This window comes from Schistocerca gregaria, chromosome X (assembly GCF_023897955.1).
Source record: "Schistocerca gregaria isolate iqSchGreg1 chromosome X, iqSchGreg1.2, whole genome shotgun sequence".
In the NCBI taxonomy this organism is placed as follows: domain Eukaryota; kingdom Metazoa; phylum Arthropoda; class Insecta; order Orthoptera; family Acrididae; genus Schistocerca; species Schistocerca gregaria.
Window position 1 is genome coordinate 442,807,571 of NC_064931.1, and position 21,920 is coordinate 442,829,490.

At 39.2% G+C, this 21,920-nt stretch overlaps 1 protein-coding gene across 5 annotated transcripts in view; it reads left to right on the forward strand.

The window, feature by feature from the left end:
* Nucleotides 1-21,920, forward strand: part of LOC126298959 (uncharacterized) — a 152,211-nt gene that overhangs the window by 101,247 nt on the left and 29,044 nt on the right. For all 5 annotated transcript variants that reach the window (XM_049990580.1, XM_049990577.1, XM_049990579.1 and 2 more), the window contains one exon: nucleotides 3,506-3,708. In XM_049990580.1, the coding sequence (XP_049846537.1) occupies nucleotides 3,506-3,708 (203 nt within the window). The remainder of the gene's footprint in view (nucleotides 1-3,505; nucleotides 3,709-21,920) is intronic.

Below are 21,920 nucleotides of genomic sequence, written 5' to 3' on the forward strand. Positions count from 1 at the left end.
ACTGCAGACTGTGTTGAATAGTGAAGCAAAACTTTGCACAATGTCAGGAGCAAAGGAGAGAAGCTAGCATCACAGTTTATATTCTGAACACTGAGAAGTTGTATACAATAAGAAACAGGCTAAGCATTAACTTTTTTTGTATGTGCTAAAGCATTTGGTCATAAATAAATTCTGTATTTATGATCTCATGCATACTGAGAACTATTTCAGAATAACATTTTCACCTTTTATAAAGAATATAAAATGTGTGATTTTACGTTTTCCTGGTATAGGAAGATTTTGAATATTTCTTGGGTATTCAGCAGTTCTGCATTGTCCAGAAGGCACGATATTTTGCAAGCCAATTTCTTGGCATTTTCAGGCAGTCCTGACAACTGATTGTCTTTTGCTGGGCCCCACCTTTATATCCCCTACACCATCACCAGCATCTATCCAACCTTCTGTATTTTTCCAGTTAAATATGAATTAAACCATTTGTGCATTGTCCCACTCATACCACAATACTTAAGATTATCTAGAAGAATTTCATGATTCACATGGTCACTAGCCTTTGAGAGGTCACTAAAAATCCCAATGGGTGATGTTTCGTTATTCAGGTCATTTAATATTTGATCATTGAAATCATATATACAATTTTTTCTGTTGAAAATCCTTTCTAAAAACCAAATTGACATTTTGTTAGTCCTTCATTTTTACAAATATGTAAAGCTACTCTAGAATAAATCCCTTTTTACAGAATTTTGTAGAAAGCTGTCAGAAGTGAGATTGGGTTGTAGTTGTTAGCATGAGACATATCTCCCTTTTTATGCAATTATTTAACAATAGCATATTTCAGTCTATCTGGAAAAATGCCCTGTTTCAGTGAGTTGTTACATATGTGGCTGAGAATCCTACTTATCTATTGGGAACAAGATTATAGTACTCTGTTGGAAATGCCATCAATTCCATGTGAACTTTTACTTTTGAGTGAATTTATTATTTTCATAATTTCAGTAAGAGAGGTTGGCTGAATTTCAATTTTATCAAACTGCATAGGCATTGCCTGTTCCATATACAGCCTTGCATTTTCTAATGGACATCTGGTTCCTAGTTTCTCTATAACATTTAAAAATGGTTACTAAAAATATTTGTACTCTGACTTTTTGTTAACAATCTTTTCATTGGATCTAATAGAAATACAGTCTTCCTGTGCCTTGCCCTGTTCCCCTTTTAACAGTATTCCAAATTGTTTGAATTCTATGATCAGAGATGCTAATCTCAGACATAATGCACACATATAATATTATGTAACATTGTCGGAGAACAACGATCTTATTGTGATATTCAGTGCTAACTGGTGCCATTGCAGGCATGTGTTCTGATAAGAAAAGTGTATAAATTGGAGCAGTGATCAATAAGGAAATATTATATTGACAATGCAGGCTGAAAATGGGAAGGTTAATTGAAATAAGTGACATTGACAAATAGCAAATTGTTATGGCCTGGCATCTGTGTATGAGCATCTTGTAAATGATGAATCTGATCAGCTGTTCTCATAGTGCTGTCGTGTACATCTGTGGAAAGTGGTTAATATGATGGTGAAGTGACAAGATGTTCGAAAGCCATCCCTTATCTCATCATGTGGAGGCAGAGGCTTGCCTGCTCTGCAAATCAGGATAGTTGGTGATCTATGGCAGATATGATGACAGAGTACATTGCTGATGCAGGCACAATTGTTTTGGAGCATGTTGTTCAGTACACATTGTTGAATATGGAGCCCCCCCCCCAGTAGATGACCCCTACGTGTTCACATGTTGACCTAACGGAATCATGAATTTTGATTTCAGTGGGCATGATATCATTGAGATTGGACTGTGAGTAAATGGAAACATATTGCATGTTCAGATGAATCATTTATCTTGTTACACCAGCTTGTTGGTCCTTTCCATATATGCTGTTATCCAGGTTTGAAACATGCACCATGCCATGGACTCTGCCTGGTGGGAGCAGTAAGTATGGGGGACATTCACAGGGACTTCCACGGGACCTACAATAGTAGTCGAAGGCACCATGACAATTGTGGACAGTGTGAACATTACTGCAAACCAACCACATCCCTTCAGGCCTGATGTTTTGCCCTGTCATTATGGCATCTTCTGGATAACTGCTCATATCACAGGGTGAGAATCATGCTACAGTGGTTTGAGGAGTATGACAGTGAACTCACACTGATGTCATCACCACCAAATTTGCCTGATTGAAACCCAATGGGATGCATTCATGATGCTATTGGATTCCAGTTTTGTGTCCACAGATTAGGAGCCCATAATTTTAAGTGAAGTGGCCTATGGGTAGACATCTGGTGCCAAGTGTTGCTAGAAACCTATCAAGGACTTGTTGAATACATGCTACGCAGATCACTGCTGTATTGTCTTCCATTGGTGGACTAGTGCTCAATAGAGCACTGATTCCTCAGTTTATGATATGAAACAGCTGATGGACAGTCAGATTTGATACAGATTCTTTTTCATAATTCAAGACTCAAATAAACAATGAAAAATTACTTAGAATAGTTATAGGTTGCCACAGTTTATTACACAACATTAAAGGAAAACACAGTGCTACATCATAAGCATCCTGACACAACCTGAGAAGAATATTGTAAAAGTTGCCAGGGAGAAATAATGATGACCAGTAGCAAACACAACGGCGCACAGCACACTGTGAGAGAGCAGACTGGGTCAGTCTGTGGAGTTCATATATCAGTCTGATTAGGTTTTGCATTTCTAAAGTCCCTGAGGTGAATAAAAAATTGCCAGTGTCCTACCACTGTCCATACCAAGGTCCTTCACCAAGTATCAAAGATTTACATGATATACATGCTTTCAAGTAGATTAAATTATTTCTTATGTTTTGCGTATTTTGAAAGATTTCTCTGCAGGTGTCATCTAAATCTTAAGGCTTTTTCTACTATGCAGAAATTCATTTTCATGGAATGGACTGTAGAATATTTAACAGTTAGGAAAAAAAGGTATCAGTGAAACAAACTAGAATCAGTTCTCCTTCCACATTCAGAACAGTTACTGTCAGTTTGTGAAATCGTTTGGTCAGTTTTTCTTATTCCATGTCTGGCACATGAGCCACAATGACTGCCAAGAGTGGGGTTTCATTACAGCTAAAAAAAAAAAAAAAAAAAAAAAAAAGGAAATGAAAGAAAATTAATGAAATAGTCCTCTTAAAACATTTAAACAACAAATTCAGTCAGTCATTTAAATCTTCAGTTGCTGTAGAATGATATATGAATCTTGAAAACTGTATGATGTGTTTATTATTTCTTTGTGTGTTCTAGTGTATATGGTTATCCAACATTCCCTAGGCTGCAGCCTGTCCAGAAATCTGCTCCCTAACTGACTATCTAAGATTATTTGTTATTTTTACTATCTTTTTCTTTCTTGGTGTTGAAACATAGTAGCTTATTGTAAGATAATTGAGAAGATACATAGTAATTCTAGTATTTAATTTTCAGAATCACAACCATTCTTGCGTGGAATGGTTGTCTATGCAACAGCTGTCATGATCATTATTAGTGTGATCTTTTTCTGCTGTTATGGGCTGCATGGTAGAAGCAGAGGTCTTGGAAGCCACAATTATCCTTATACATTTGCAGGTCAGCGATTTTGTGATACAGAACCAGATGCTAGCCCATTTCATCCAGATAGTAGAAGCCAGGTAATGATCCTCAAGTAACATACTTCATTGCCATTCTTGGTTGAGAAGTATATTTTTGTCTGTTTTTGTAATATGTGTTGTATTCACAATTTATGTAAAACTCTTATGCCCCTTTAGGATTTATGCATGAATTTTAGAATATCTGTATAAGAACATGTTGTGACAACTTCTTCATAACACAGCATGTGGCTATCTTCAGGCTCAGGTGCTCCACATCACAAAATGTGAAATAATTTATGTTATATCGAAATATAGAAGATAGCTGGAGCTTCTGTTTTTGCAGATTTACTCCTGCAGAAGATTTTTTAAATTAATTAATTTATTTATTTTTATTTTCATAATAATTTTTGTAAGAAAATATAAAATATGAGCAGCAAATTAGCAGAAAATTTTATTAACACTGTTATGTACCCTGGTCCATTGGGACATTTAATGAGCTGGTTTTGAATCTTCTCCAATGGAGGCATCATAAGCATGGTAAGACAAAAGCAAAGTGTTGCATCAGTACAGAAGGGTTGGAATGTAGTTGCCATTTTCCTCTAGATTAGTTTAAATGTAATTTTTTCCATAGACCCATAGTGAGGTGATTATCAAGGGTGTAGAACATTCATAAAACAAGAATAACTAATATGTATTTGTAGCCACAAAAAGGGAATATGCTAATGCCTTTTCTGCAGGTCCCAAATAAAATTATCCTCACAGATGTGGAATAATATGGCATCCATTATCAAAGAGAAAGTCGGTTTACTGCACTTATTTACATTTACCACATTCATGCAGAAGTTAGATTTTACATAACACTCATATTTGGTATTATTAATAATACAGGGTATTTGGAAAGTTGCTGCACATTTACAACATATATTGAAAATAATGTCCACAGTCAGCTATACAAGAAAAAAAGTGTGGTGGTGTAAGGTCTGTTCCCCAAAAATTCCTCCAGAATACACATAGTGGTGTTAGCTATGTGCGCAGTAGCACCAACATGTTGAAACCATGAGTAGTTGATTTGGCGTTCCTTTAGCTGGCCAGTAAAGTCATGGATAATTAAATAGCAGTGATCACTTTTTATGGTTTCGTCAAAATATAGAAGTCTGATAATGCACCATTTGGATACGGTTACCCACATTCCAATTTCTTAATCACGCAATGGCATTTGAAGCATAGCATGAGGATTCTTCATTGACCATAATCATGTGCTTTGTGTGTAAACATGATTAGAGAGTTAGACTAGGCCTCATCTGTATGGGAGGTGACATCAAGAATATCAGTGGTATTCCTTCAAATAAAAGATATAAACCATTTGCGTTAATAGATTCACTTTTCATTATCTGTATTTTTCAGTTCCTTTACTGCTGTTGCTTTATATGAGAAAATTTTCAGTAAATTTTTCTTGTGCCAGATTGCATAATGATTTTGCTAGGCTGTGCTGTGTGAAATCATAAATATCCAACAACTTCTGTTCATTTAGCTTAGATGATCTTCCATTTCATTCAGAATCTTACATGGACTGCGTCCCTCAAAATTTCTCAATAAATTGATGAACCTTATTACTATGAGGTACAGTTGTTTTAGGAAATATTTCAGCAGATGCCTGCTGCACTAAATCCATGTACTTATCATCTTGATGAACAATATGTTCGACAAGAAAAATATGTTCCTCAGTTGAAAGCACCCTAATTTAAAAGCAAATTGAACATTTAAACACTACAAAATGCATTTGGTAGCATTCATCAACTTAACCAATCAGTTAATTGCTAAGCAACAGTAGCAAACACATTTCTGCCAACTCTGTAGCAAACTTCCAATGTAATGTTTGTCCATAGTCCAGTGCACAGAGACTTTCCAAACACACTGTATATACACGTCATTTGGTTCTGCTAAGAAATTTCTCTCTGGAGGAGAGTGAGCTGTCCACCAATGAATCCCTTAGGCTTCTCTTAAACTGAACTTTATTAGTAACTGAAGTTTTCGTTCCTGGTGGAAAGTTATTGAAAATGTATGTTACTGACAAGGGGATTGCACCTACCTGTTATCACTTGTTTTGTCCAAACTTTTGGTATATGCAGGCCTTAGCCAAAAATTAAAATAATGGAAATGGGGGCTCCAGGTGTCCAGGTGTTTAGAAAAAAAGCTTTTTCCATCTGGGCCAGGCATGGTTCCCAGGCAGGAGGTGACACAGCAGAAATGATACAGAACAGAAATGCTAAGTTCATGGGGTCAAGCCCCATGCAGAAACTTTTTTATTTTTTTAGTTTTCAGTTTTTAAGTTACAGTAAAACCCCCTTTTTAAACTTTTCAGCAGACTGACCCAAAAATGTATAAAATGCAGGAAAGTGTAAAATCCATGAAAGCGTATGGAACACAAGAAGTGAAAATGGATAAATTACTCATACTGACATTCTCCTAATATTGTTCAGAATTTAAAGTTAAAGCATATTAAATTTTGACTATTTTTTAAAAAATGTGAAATAAGTAATTGTTTTTGTTTCTTTCTAACAGGCGTTAGCTCTACTATTTTGTGAAATCACATTGAAAAGATGTTCACGTGAGACTTATTATTGATAATCATTATAAAATTATGGCAAAAAAAAATTTGTAACACAATATTGGTTGAAGCACTAAAATTGGTGGTCTTCATAAACAGAGGACAGTAGACAAAAAATCTGCAACTTATTTATGATGTGGAGGTCACATGGTTTAGGGCGTTCTGGGCAGAAAAGAGGGTGGAAATAGTCATCATGTTTTGGAGCATCTTGACGGGGAATATTTGTTTTGTAAATAAAAAACGCTTCCTCTTGCTGCACTATATTTTATTCTCCCAGACGCGTTTCGGCTGGTGGAAATAGTCATCATGTTTTGGAGCATCTTGACGGGGAATATTTGTTTGTAAATTAAAAAAAAAAAGCTTCCTCTTGCTGCACTATATTTATTCTCCCAGACGCGTTTCGACTTTTTTCACTTTAAGGCATCATCAGTTGGATGGTTCTCCATGTTTTTAGTTGACAGCGGTGTTTCCTCTCATCTGGTCAGATGGAGGTTACACTACTGCTCTATTTATGAAACACAATAAATGTAGATATTTATTCGTAACCATCAGAATTTTTTGATTTTTAAAGGTATAATGGTGGTCATTAATGGTACTAATGTTGTAAGAGTCATATTCATATTACTGAAGTTATTTGTAAGGGCTGGTTGGAGGTATTCTGTGGCTGTATCTATTGAACCTGACAACCTCATCTTCCAGTAACATTAATGAAATGCTTGTTAAAATATTTAACAACACTGAACATATCTGTTATCAATATATCATTTACTCTTAATGCAGTCTACTTCCGTTCATCGCTGGTTCTACCAGATTCCTTCTTCACTGTATCCCATATTGTCTTTACTTTGTTACCTGATGTGACTATTTTTTTTTTTATCGTAATGAATTTCCTTTGATGTGTGGATCTTCAATATTTTGAGGTATCACTTGCAGTGAGCTGTAGCATCAACATCAGAGCAATTTCTGTCTGACAGGTGCAGTTTCCTTTGTGTCTTACTAGATACCTTTACTTCTTCTGTAATCCATGGATTCTTTTTTGTAGACTTGTCTAATCTGGGTTACTTTTGAGAGGAAATAGCTTTTAAAGAATCTGAGAAATTCATTCATGTCATGAACACTATATACATCACTCCAGTTCATGTCTCTGAGGAGTTTTCTAAAATAATCAGATTTGTGTCCTGATCTGTATTATCATATAACATAAAGAATTGGATGTCTCGGTGTAAGAGGTCATTAACTATTGGAGTTGTAATATACACTATCTGATAAAAAAAAAGTGAAGCACCCAGGAGGTGAGGAGTAAATGAAATGAAACTTCATTGGTTGAGAGGGTATGTCATGTTATTTCAATGATTACAAAATTGAAGAAAGATTAGGGTTTAACGTTCCATCAGTAGCAAAATCATTAGAAATGGAGCTCAAGCTCAGGATGTTCCAAGGACGGGAAGAAAATCAGCCATGCCTTTTTGAGAGAAACTATCCTAGAATTTGCCTGGAGAGTTTTAGGGACACTGCAGAAAACCTAAATCTGGATGCTGAGATGCAGATTTGAACTGTTGTCCTCTCCAATGTGAGTCCAGTATGCTAACCACTGTGCCACTTGACTTGGTTACAGGCACGAGACAAATTTACAAGAACTTGGCAGTGTGTGTGTGCTTATCAGTATGATGTTGCACCTCCTCTGGCCTGGGTGTTTGCACTGATTCAGTTTTTGAAGGGTGCCATAAAGTCATTGAGTCTTCTCTTGAGACACACTGGCCTCCAAATATTGTAACTAGGTCTTGATATCCTGGATACTAGCACTTGGATGGGGCATATGTCTGAGATGGTCCAACACATGTTCTATCAAGGATAGATCTCAGGATCTTGCTGGCCATTGGAGTACCTCGAAATAAAATAGCACCACAATATTGTCACATGAAAGGTAACACATGGACACAGGATGTTTGTGAGAAACCATTGTGCTGTCGAAGTTCTCTCAATCACTAACAGTCGTGACCTGACATCTTACTCAATGGCTCCCCAAACCATGATGTCTAGAGTAACACAGCTGTGCCTCTCTAAAATATTGGAAGAATGGAACCTCTCCCCAGATCACTGCCGCACTCACTGACAATCGTCATCGAGGGTAGTGCAGGACGTTGAACAATATGTGAAACTATTCATCAGCAGTACATGGTTCCCAGCTGTGGCACCACTCCAAAAACAGTAATTTGTGTTGCAGTTGTAATGGCAGCCTGCACATGGGATGGTAATTCCCTAGTCAGACTGATGCTAGTCTGCAACCAATGGTTCAGGATGACACAGAATGTTTCAAGGAGTCCATTACTTGTTCTCAGGTGACAGGCACTGATGTGAAGGTGTTACGATGTGATTGGTGCACAATATGATGATCCTCCCTTGTAGTGATCAGATGTGATTGGGCAGAACTGTGAATGATAAGTATCCCTGCCCTCACATTCCCAGTGCAACATTGGGTCACTGTCGTATCTGCATGTCCCACAAACGTGGATACTTCGAATGTTAATTGGTCAGCCAAATAGAGACCCACAATGAGGCTCCTTTAAAACTCTTTTAGGTGCTGGTACCAGTGTATCACAGATGCAGTATCTCTGTGTCATTCACAGTGAACACTCAGCATCTGACACTGATCATGCCTAAAATATACAGTACCAGGTGTGGTAATAACACTAAATGCAAGCAACACTAACACAGACATGTGGCCGTTCTACGTGTCACAGAGAATTGCAGTTCTAATCATTAATACATGTACAAAGTTAAAGTAATATCAAACCATGTCTTGTTGGTGCTACATTTTTGGTCAGGCAGTGTAATTGTGTTCATTACACCTTCCTACAGAGATATAATCAGTGGCTTTTTTTGAACAGTTAGCTACCCTACTTGAGAAATTGACAGTGGGAGTTATCTTGAATGGTAATATTGTTACTTTGCCATAAATTCTTATGGGAAGAGGTGTTAAGTGAATTAAAATCACTGCTAACCACTGTTTCTTTGTTTTTTACTGTTCAATAGCTCTTCAAGGTGATTTTTGAACTGATTAAAATTACTTGCAGGTGCTTGATAGACACGTACAATTATGAAGAATTGCTTATGAAATTCAACTTCTGTTACACATGCTTCCGTATGCTGGTCTGAGCAAAATTTATAAATGTATGTCTTCTTAAATTCATGACAGTTTCTGACAATGTGGCCATTCCTTACTCCATTTCTGGTCTATAGAAGTGAGATGTTAACCTAAACCCTATAAAACTGAACATGTCTACAGGGTATTCTGAAACTATTCTTTCAAATTAATACGTGAGGTACAGAACATAAAAACAAATGTATTTATATATTATTTTATATATATGGTCCTTGATAACAGTTTCTGATGGTAGGCATGATATACACAGAGGGTAGTTTAGCATGCTAATTACAATAGTGGCGTTCACAGGAACTGCTCGAATGCATTTTCCTGTATACAAGCAGTACATCACCATTGTCCTGTATACACACAGTACATCATCGAACCATTGAATGCCATGTCCATTAAAAGATTCAGGGCATGTCCACAATGGTACCAATTCTATTGATGAGGTCTTCTTCTGTTTACACAATTCTTTCATTCAAGAGTTGCTCCATATCCCCCCCAGTGGAAAAAGTCCAGCCACATGATGTCAGGTGATGTTGATGGCCAGGCCACAGGGCCTCCTTGGCCGATCCAATGATTCCTGATAGTGACTATCAGACAATTTTTCACAGCAATGCTGAAATTGACTGGTGTCCCCATTGTGCTGTAAGTACATCCTGTGTCTAACATTCAGATGTACCTGCAGTTCAGGCAACACATATTCCACAAAGACATGACATCTCCATCCATTGAGGTGGAATGGAAGAATATACAGGATAAACATTAATAAATCCGACAAACTGCAGGGGTGGATTGCTGACTGGAAATGGAGAAAGAAAGGTCCTATGAACATGTGTTCGGAAATGGATGATGTGCATGCAACATCAACAAATCATCCCAGCATACAGTACACAGCTGCACTGCATTCACATCATATCAGATGTTCAAAGTGGCCTCTGTGGGATGCAGTGCACGCATTCACAAGTTGCATCATGGATTGCTGACTCTTTCACATGTTCTGGCCTCTCTCCTAATAGGGTCACAGATGACGTGAATACTCTGTTGAAGGGTCTGCACATCAGGAACTGATTTAGTGCTTTCCAGATGCCCTGAGAGGTAAAAATCCTGAGTGTTAATCTGTTTATCTAGTAGACCATGCTATGGGGCCTCTGTGTCCTATCCAATGTCTCAGGAAGATGTTGTTGGGGTGTAGTAATGCAGAAGTAGGGTGGTGCTCTATCATGCAGAAACCACATAACCTGTTGTAGTGCCAAAGGTGCATTCTCAAGCAGCCCAGGCAGAGTATTCCCTAAGAAGTCCAGTTATGTTCCTCTGTTGAGGTGCTGAGGAGTAATAACTGGTCCAAGTACGTGGTCACCAAGAATCCATAGCCACACACTGATGCTGAACCATTGCTGATGAAATGCCTCAATCATTCCCGAAGGATTGTAGTCCACAGATGATGATTATGCAGATTGTTGAAGTCAGTTCCGGTAAAGGTTGTTTAGTTGATAAAGTGGACTGTTGACAGAAATACTGTAATTGTGATGGTGTCATGCAGAAACCATTGAGAAAATCCTTCCTATAGAGAGAAATCCATTGCTGATAATCCTTGCAGGTGATAGGGATTGAAGCAGTTGTCCATGCGGGTTACACATAATCATACATTGGCTTACACCATGTTGACAGGCCACTTTCCTGGCACTTGTTGTAGGATTCCTCTCAATATCCTGTAGAATCCAGTCCTCCAAAACAGGTGTCCACACAGTCTGCCACCTCTCAAAGGACCCATGATCACACAAATGCCCAAAAAGGGCTTTAAATGCTGTGAGATGTGGTTGGTGACTGTGAGGGTACTTGTTTTGGTATAGCCATGCTGCCTCTCAACCGTTTCCATCTTTTGGGCCATACAAAAACACTATATCGCCTTGTTCCTCGATTATTCTGTTGCTTACAGTATGCTGTGTCAATCTCACAGCCTGCAGCACACAAGGAACACATGAAATATGGTCAGTGGGCAGAGGAACTTCATTTGTCACTACCTCATTTGTCACTGCCATCTACTGTGGCAATGATGCATTTCTGGGTTCATAGGACCCCTTTTCCTCCATTTCCAGTCAGGAATTCATCCCTGTAGCTTGTCAGTTTTATTTATGTGCATCCTGTATGGTCCAGTCAACCTGTTACTGAGAATGCTGGCCCACACATTAACACTGAACTACTGTTGATGAGCACAAGGTTGAGTACCTCATGGATTCACATGTCTCTTAATGTGCAAATAGTTGATATTGAAATGGCAGTCACAAGTAATTAAAGCCTTGATGGTGTAAATGACCTCATCTGGAAATAAGGGATGTAGGTCAGTCTGTTGTGAAAACCATTGTAGAAACTGTTAGGGAAAATCTTCAGGTGCTAATGCTGCCACATGCTGAACATGAAAAGGATGAAGCTGTTGGTCATCTAACACACTTCGCACTAGGATATGTCTGACACCAAGAATGTGTGCAATATGTCATGCACTTGTAGATGCAGTGTCTTCAACATGTTGCAGAATCTTTCTTCCATTTTGGGAGTTCGCACTGTTCAATTCCAACCTATACCATGCATGAGCAGATGATGCAAAAGTCCAATTGTTTGTTGTAGAATTTGTTGGGTGGGAAAGTGCTGTCAGTACTACCTCAATGCTGTTTGTCCATTTCCATTCACGTACACTTCCCCATGAATATTAAACAAAACGGCCTTGCTGTTATGGTACTGCGAACAGCTGAAATCAAGGGGAAACTACGGCTGTAACTTTTCCCGAGGGCATGCAGCTTTACTGTATGGATAAATGATGATGGCGTCCTGTAGGGTGAAATATTCCGGAGGTAAAATAGTCCCCCATTCGGATCTCCGGGCGGGGACTACTCAGGATGACGATGTTATCAGGAGAAAGAAAACTGGCATTCTACGGATCGGAGCATGGAATGTCAGATCCCTTAACCAGGCAGGTAGATTAGAAAATTTGAAAAGGGAAATGGATAGGTTAAAGCTAGATGTAGTGGGAATTAGTGAGGTTCGGTGGCAGGAGGAACAAGACTTTTGGTCAGGTGAATACAGGGTTATAAACACAAAATCAAATAGGGGTAATGCAGGAGTAGGTTTAATAATGAGCAGGAAAATAGGAATGCGGGTAAGCTACTACAAACAGCATAGTGAACGCATTATTGTGGCCAAGATAGACATGAAGCCCACGCCTACTACAGTAGTACAAGTTTATATGCCAACTAACTCTGCAGATGATGCAGAAATTGAAGAAATGTATGATGAGATAAAAGAAATTAGTCAGGTAGTGAAGGGAGACGAAAATTTAATAGCCATGGGTGACTGGAATTCGAGTGTAGGAAAAGGGAGAGAAGGAAACATAGTAGGTGAATACGGATTGGGGCTAAGAAATGAAAGAGGAAGCCACCTGGTAGAGTTTTGCACAGAGCATAACTTAATCATAGCTAACACTTGGTTCAAGAATCATGAAAGAAGGTTGTATACATGGAAGAATCCTGGAGATACTAGAAGGTATCAGATAGATTATATAATGGTAAGACAGAGATTTAGGAACCAGGTTTTAAATGATAAGACATTTCCAGGTGCAAATGTGGACTCTGACCACAGTCTATTGGTTATGAACTGTAGATAAAAACTGAAGAAACTGCAAATAGGTGCGAATTTAAGGAGATGGGACCTGGATAAACTGAAAGAACCAGAGGTTGTACAGAGTTTCAGGGAGAGCATAAGGGAACAATTGACAGGAATGGGGGAAAGAAGTACAGTGGAAGAAGAATGGGTAGCTCTGAGGGGTGAAGTAGTGAAGGCAGCAGAGGATCAAGTAGGTACAAAGACGAGGGCTAGTAGAACTCTTTGGGTAACAGAAGAAATATTGAACTGAATTGATGAAAGGAGAAAATATAAAAATGCAGTAAATGAAGCAGGGAAAAAGGAATACAGACGTCTCAAAAATGAGATCGACAGGAAGTGCAAAATGGCTAAGCAGGGATGGCTATAGGACAAATGTAAGGATGTAGAGGCTTATCTCACTAGGGGTAAGATAGATACTGCCTACAGAAAAATTAAAGAGACTTTTGGAGAAAAGAGAACCAGTTGTATGAATATCAAGAGCTCAGATGGAAACCCATTTCTAAGCAAAGAAGGGAAAGCAGAGAGGTGGAAGGAGTATATAGAGGGTCTATACAAGGGCGATGTACTTGAGGACAATATTATGGAAATGGAAGAGGATGTAGATGTAGATGAAATGGGAGATACGATACTGCGTGAAGATTTTGACAGAGCGCTGAAAGGCCTGAGTCGAAACAAGCCCCTGGGAGTAGACAACATTCCATTAGAACTACTGACAGCCTTGGGAGAGCCAGTCCTGACAAAACTCTACCATCTGGTGAACAAGATGTATGAGACAGGCGAAATACCCTCAGACTTCAAGAAGAATATAATAATTCCAATCCCAAAGAAAACAGGTGTTGATAGATGTGAAAATTACTGAACTATTAGTTTAATAAGTCACAGCTGCAAAATAATAACGCGAATTCTTTACAGACGAATGGAAAAACTGGTAGAAGCCGACCTCGGGGAAGTTCAGTTTGGATTCCTTAGAAATGTTGGAACATGTAAGGCAATACTGACCCTACGACTTATCTTAGAAGAAAGATTGAGGAATGGCAAACCTACATTTCTAGCATTTGTAGACTTAGAGAAAGCTTTTGACAATGTTGACTGGAATACTCTCTTTCAAATTCTAAAGGAGGCAGGGGTAAAATACTGGGAGCGAAAGACTATTTACAATTTGTACAGAAAGCAGATGGCAGTTATAAGAGTTGAGGGGCATGAAAGGGAAGCAGTGGTTGGGAAGGGAGTGAGACAGGGTTGTAGCCTCCCCCTATGTTATTCAATCTGTTTATTGAGCAAGCAGTAAAGGAAACAAAAGAAAAATTCAGAGTAGGTATTAAAATCCATGGAGAAGAAATAAAAACTTTGAGGTTCGCCGATGACATTGTAATTCTATCAGAGACAGCAAAGGACTTGGAAGAGCAGTTGAACGGAATGGATAGTGTCTTGAAGGGAGGATATAAGATGAACATAAACAAAAGCAAAACGAGGATAATGGAATGTAGTCGAATTAAGTCGGGTGATGTTGAGGGTATTAGATTAGGGAATGAGACACCTCAAGTAGTAAAGGAGTTTTGCTATTTGGGGAGCAAAATAACTGATGATGGTCGAAGTAGAGAGGATATAAAATGTAGACTGGCAATGGCAAGGAAAGCGTTTCTGAAGAAGAGAAATTTGTTAACATCGAGTATACATTTAAGTGTCAGGAAGTCGTTTCTGAAAGTATTTGTATGGAGTGTAGCCATATATGGAAGTGAAACATGGACGATAAATAGTTTGGACAAGAAGAGAATAGAAGCTTTCAAAATGTGGTGCTACAGAAGAGTGCTGAAGATTAGATGGGTAGATCACATGACTAATGATGAAGTATTGAATAAAATTGGGGAGAAGAGGAGTATGTGGCACAACTTGACAAAAAGGAAGGACCGGTTAGTAGGACATGTTCTGAGGCATCAAGGGATCACAAATTTAGCATTGGGGGCAGCGTGGAGGGTAAAAATTGTAGAGGGAGACCAAGAGATGAATACACTAAGCAGATTCAGAATGATGTGGGTTGCAGTAGGTACTGGGAGATGAAGAAGCTCGCACAGGATAGGGTAGCATGGAGAGCTGCATGAAGCCAATCTCAGGACTGAAGACCACAACAACAACACACATGTACTAGACACATGTCGGCCATTTCAGCTTAAGTAAACTGTTCCATGTTCACTGTTGTTGTCACAAGGCAGTAACGATAGCGATTAAATTGGTGCATTTATGACGAAGTCATCATTATTGTCACAAGGTGGTGACACTTGTGAATGAATCGGTGTACTTCAAGGCAGACCTCAGAGCAAACCATCCATACACAGAGCAGTTTTAGATGTCAGTACACATACCCAGTGCTGGCCAATGTGGCCGAGCAGTTCTAGGTGCTTCAGTCCGAAACTGTGCGACTACTACAGACACAGGTTTGAATCCTGCTTTGGGCATGGATGTGTGTGATGTCCTTAGGTTAGTTAGGTTTAAGTAGTTCTAAGTTCTAGGGGACTGATGACCTCAGATGTTAAGTCCCATAGTGCTCATAGCCAGACATACCCAGTCAGTGCCACTGATTCATTTCAGAACACCATGTATACCACACATTAAATGTGTCTATGCAGAAACAGAAGTCAAAGCTAGACTCAGCAGAAGGGAAACCCTTTTTTCTCTTGTGTATATTATTTTCTGGTAAAAGTGAAAACCATGTGTATAGTAAAATGCTTATTCACTACCACTGAGCTGATCAATTTCGATGAAACTTGCTGTACGATAAGGACTCTGTACAAAGTGAGAAAGCAGTAATGCACTGATTACCATTAATGAATTATATGAGCAGTCATATTTATTTTGTGTCGAGGGGTAACATTGCAAAAGTCACTAGAAAATGGCCACTTATTGTATACATGAGTGTTAAAAATTGAACTAATACATATTGAGTACACGTGTCAGATAGACAAAAGGATACTTTTGTAAATTGGATACTGTGCTTGGCCACGAATACAACTTATATACATTATTCCATTAAATAGTGTCAGATATTTCAGATATTTACATTCTCTGAGTTTTACAAAATTAACTGAAAAGTGAATTTTGCCTGCTAAAACAAGCAACATTAAAAACTGAAAGTAGTTGAGCAGTGTGTACCAGCTGATGTCACAAACAGTTATATTATTGTGCTGACTGAGTGCATTTGTATCCATTGAAGTTAGAACCCCAGCTGCAATATGTTATGTGCTGGGACCAAATGATTAAGCATCTGGAATCACACTTGGGAAGAGCAATGTTTGAATAATTGTCTTCAAATTGGTTTTCTTCTAAAGAGCATAACCAGTTTCCCTATCCACCCTTGCCCAGTCCAAACCTGCACTCCATTTCTAATTACTTCAATCTCCGTGTCATGTTAAACCCTTATTTTCCTTCCTCCCAATTGCAGTAAGAATAAAAAAGATAATTCTACTATTATCAGCATGTAATCTGCATTACATCTATATCTATATCTATATCTATACTCTTCAAAAGACTATGAAGTGCATGGCAGCAGGTATGTCCCACTGTACCACTTACGAGGATTTTTCCCGTTCCATTCACATATGGAACATGGGAAGAGTGATGTTTAAATATCTCTGATTGTTTAAATGCCTCTGTGGGTATTGTAATTAATCTAATCTTGTTCTCACGATCCCTATGGGAGTGATGTATATGAGATTGTAGTATAATCCTATAGTTATCATTTAAAATTAGTTCTTGAAATTTTGTTACTGGACTTTCTCAGGACAGTTTCTGTCTTTAAGAGTTTGAAGTTCAGTTCCTTCAACAATCGTCTGACTCTCTCCCGCGTGTCAAACAAAACTGAAACCATTTGTGCTGCCCTTCACTGCATACGTTTGATATCTCACACTAGTCCTATTTGATACAAGTCCCACAAACTTGAGCAATATTCTATTGTTAGATTACTTCAGTTTTAGTGAAAAGAGACATCAGGACAACAGTAGATTTGGTTTAATTAACTTCTTTATTCTGGCCATCGGCCATAGTACGTCAGGAACAGTTTGGTGGATGCGCCCAGTTGCCTCTCATGCAAAACAATAGACGTCCAGCATTACTGACAGAGCAGGGAAGGGTGAGGCCAAGCATGACATCACTCAAATGCTGCTGTCAGCAATGTCTCTGGCAGCACCTGATGTCAGTGGGGCAGAGCAGCTAATGATACCGCAGGGGCAGCCATTACCTCACTCCAGTGAGCAGGCTGCTCTCTGTTCCAGTGGCAGCACTCTCGTGACTCTGGGTGAGCTACGCTGTCCCATGGTCAAACAGCAGACCCTGTACTGCATGCCAAGATGTTGCTCCATGTGTCAGAGGCTCATGGTGGAGGTTGTAATACTGAGATGAGAATATCTTAGTACACAAATGACAGAGTACTTATAAGCTCCAGAATATGTTCATTTAGGGCTTAAGGCATGTACTCTTAAAAACTTTCATGGTTGCAAGTAAGGAAAGGCTTCTATTCTTCCACTAGCATTAATCTTTCTTTGCTTCGCAATGCCTATTGGCAACTCTATAACTTAATCTTACTTATTTCAAACTTATTTCATTACTAGGCTTGTTGCACAATAACTCCTATCTCTCTATTCCAAACTTGGAAGCTAAAATGAATCAATTATCCAAAGGTCCCAAGTTCCAATCTCAGTCTGGCACATGGTTTTAATCTGCCAGGAAGTTTCATATCAGGGCATACTCCACTGCAGAGTGAAAATTTCATTCTGGAAACGTCCCACAGCCTGTGGCTAAGTCATGTCTCCGCAATATCCTTTCTTCCAGGAGTGCTAACTCTGCAAGGTTTACAGAAGAGCTTCTGTGAAGTTTGAAAGGTAGGAGATGAGGTACTGGCAGATTTGAAGCTGCGAGGATGGATCGTGAGTTGTGCTTGGGTTGCTCAGTTGGTAGAGCACTTGCTCGTGAAAGGCGACGCTCCTGATTTCATGTCTTGGTCCAGCACACAGTTTTAATCTGCCAGGAAGTTTCATATCAGTGTACCCTCTGCTGCAGAGTGACAATGTCCTTCTGGTATCCTTAACACTCCCCCCTTATGCATTCATCTATCTTCTGCTGCTTTTATGCTTGGGGTATCCAATCCACTGAAATCTGAAAGATGGCTGGGTCCGAACTCAGCCGTGTGCTTCATCTTGTACATAGTAAAACAAGGACTATGTTCAGCAGAACAAGTGCTGCTCTGGGGGTTGGTATGACAATAGTCAGTGTTGTCTCTTTCCAGTACTGATTGTCGTGATATAATGCTACACTAAGGTTTCCAGGGAGACTCGTAACTCCTGCTGGTTCAGAGGTGTGTTTATAGACTGCATTAATTCTGTTCCTGTAGTTCAATTTAAGCTGATTAGATTTGCAGCAGGTAGTACTTCCATGGGCTCCTCTGGCCAATACAAACAAGACTGTGAAATATTCAGGTGAGTTATCCCTTAAATTGCGGTGAGCATATGGAAAGTAGGCCCCATTATCTTGCATGCTGTTCCATTTAATAACAAACCACTCCTGTTTAATTCTAGCCTCTTTGTGGAGTTGAACTTGTACTGCTCGAAAGAACTAGCCGCTACCACAAACTTAGAGTAAAGGTAGAGTACAACCAATATGCCTCTACCTGCTGAAAGTACAACTCTGGCTCAATCACTTCTTTATTGCATTTTCTTACCTCCTTTTGTCCCATTGGCAGTTTCACTGCACAGGAATCCTGCCCCTGTCTTATGACTTCCTCTCAGTAGCATTTTTGTAACTTTACTGCTGCCATTTCTACTTATCTTCCCTTGTCTTTTACAATGAATAATAATCACTGCAAGGAGTTTCCTTTACTTTACGTCTATGGTTACATATTTTTATTAACACATTACCGGTTTTGGTCTATAATGACCATCATCAGATCTGTTTTATAAAAACAAAGTCGCAGCTTATGAATAATCACTGCATTTTTACTCTTTCAAATTTCTTCAATATACCCCACTTGACGGGATATGTGTGAGATATGTAGCACTCATATAATGTGCTTGTTTCCCAGCTATTGATAAATAAATGGAAATGTTAACTTTTGCTCCATTAGTTTTCACCAATACTGTGGCTGCCTTGATAATAAAAGGTATGTTTTTGTTCTCGGGTTCTAAAACCAACCCTAACTCCAGCGGTAGTTCCTTCTGTACTTTCCTTAGACCCTCTAAATACTGCTCTGATGACAACAAGTTTACCCCTAGCTGACCTCTTATGGCGTACTGCGTAGCCTCCTGTAGTTCCGGTACCTTCTATTGTGCTTCCCAAACACGATTACTTCCCTATCTAAGACTACTACTTCAGTTTGTAGTTCCCAGATAATCTGATCAACTGCCTTTTCTGCAGTTCTGGCATAACGCATACTTCTCCACTCAGTTGTCATGTCAGTTGTGTGATATTCAATATGTCCTTCTTTAAACTTGCAATCTGTGTAGTGTGCCAATCACTCATGGATTTGACTCCTTTTGCCCACTGCTTAACCTCTTCTACATGGTGTTGTTCACTCTTTAAATGTCTTCCTCATCATCAGTGCCAAATATAGTTTTCATAAGCCATCCTCCAATGTCAGTCTACCCTTCTTCCTTCATATATGTGGAATGACCCCCCCCCCCCCCCCCCCCCGAGTGGGTTATCTCACTCCTTAATTTCTCGTATGCTCCATGTGCTCTCTCACATACCCCAGCACTTCCTTTGAGTATCCCGTGCCTTTCCATTCCCTTTCATTTTCAATTTTTTTATTAGTTCATTTGGCATCAAGGATACAGTACTTGAATTGAACAGCAATGATGTTACTGGTAACACAATATGCATATACTACAAATAAAACAGATTACATTCATTTATGGTAATAAAAGTCTTAGATTAGATCGATAAATCAATAATATTCATATGGATAAAAACACTAGGATGAGTTACATGTAAAAGAGAAAAAGTGGTTTTTATAAACAGTAATACTGACAAACAGAGTTTCAAGTTGTAATAAAAACTATAGGTTAATATCTAAAGCACCCAGCCAGGAGATTGCTTCCTCAGAGACCTCATGTATGCTGGTCATAGTTCCAGCATATTTCCGTAGGGGACACTCGGTGACTATGTGGTGTATTGTTTGTCGTTGGTGTCCGCAGTCACACTTGGCACTTTCAGCGATTCCCCACTTATGCTTCAAGTCCTGGCATCTTCCGTGCTTGGTGCGTATGTGATTTAGGGTGGTTCACGACCTCCTAGGTAAGTGGAATCCAGGAGGGACTCGTGTAGGATCAGCAATGAGACCTGCAGAATCGGGATTGGCTGGCGAACCATTCTTCCCGCCATGCTGTTTCTGGTTGGAATCCATCAGAAGTAAGCCTTTTTCCAAGTCTCCAGGAGGGTTTCCTGGACTTAAGACGTTGCCTTTGAGTGGAATCTCAGTCCTGGTGTAGCGGTAACTTGGGATTCTTGGAGCATTTTTCCCATTCCCTTTTCAACGCTGCTTGACGTCGTAACTTCGGTGGTGCAATATTAGACAGAACAGGTAGCCATTCTGTGGGTGTGGATTTTATTGTCCCGGATACGCTTCTCATGGCTACATTCAGCTGCGTGTCTACCATGGCTGTGTGAGTGCTGTTCAGCCATACTGGGCTGCAATATTCCCCGACAGAGTATACAAGTGAGAGGGCAGTTGTTTTCTATATGTTAGCGAACGATCCAAGGTCACACCGAGATATTTTGGGAATGGGTTATATAACAGCAACTGATTTTTAAAGGAAATTTGCGGTTTATAACGAGCATGCCTATTACTCAGATGGAAGGTGGAGGATTCAGTTTTATTTCTGTTTACTTTGAGTCGCCATCGATTAAAAAATTCATCTAGAATTCGCAGATCCTCAGTGAGAGTCATTTCTGAAGTTGTAAAATCGTTAGCCTGCGTCACCAAGGCTATGTCATCAGCATAGATAAATGTTCTTGCTTTCGTTTCTGGCAAGTCAGCGACATATAAATTGAAAAGTAGGGGGGCCAATACTGATCCTTGTGGTAGTCCGTCATTTAAATTGTATCCCTTGCTTACTTGACCTTTTAGGTGAACTTGGAATTTTCTGTTGGACAGCATGTTATTGAGTAGTTGTGCAATTCTTTTACATGGAATTATTCTTAAGAACTTAAGAAGCATGCCTTTCCGCCACACTGTATCATATGCTGATGTTAGGTCAATAAACACGGCCATTGTTTTCTTCAGGTCTTCGAAGCCCTTCTCTATGTATGTTGCCAACGCTAGCACTTGATCACTACAACTGCGGTCTCGTCTGAAGCCAGCCTGTTCTACAGGAATGTGTTTCAGGATAGTTGGTGCAATTCTATTATAGAGTACTCTCTCCAGCAGTTTATAGCAGATACTTAAAAGTACAATGGGTCTATAGTCTTCAGGATTGTTACCAGATTTTGACGGTTACAGGATGGCAATTATTTTAGTTTTCTTAAAAAGATTTGGCAGTCTTCCTGTTGCGAGAATTTCATTAAACAGTGCAGTTAGCCACTGCACTGCACCTTGGCCAGCATGTTTAAGGAACTCCGGGTATATACCGTCACAACCAGCCGCTTTACCAGATTTCAGAGTGTCTAGGGCTGAAACAACTTCGGTTGAAGAGATTATCTGTGCAAATTCGGAAGGCTGTGCTTGAGACATTTTAGACTTTAGCTCATGTTTTATTTCTTTGGCTTTCTGTTTGTTGTTGTTGCTTGGTGTTCTTGTTATATTAACAATCCTGGCTGCTATTTTGTTAGGATTTATTTTGTCTGATAAGATATCAACTTTTGTGGCACTGCCAAGCT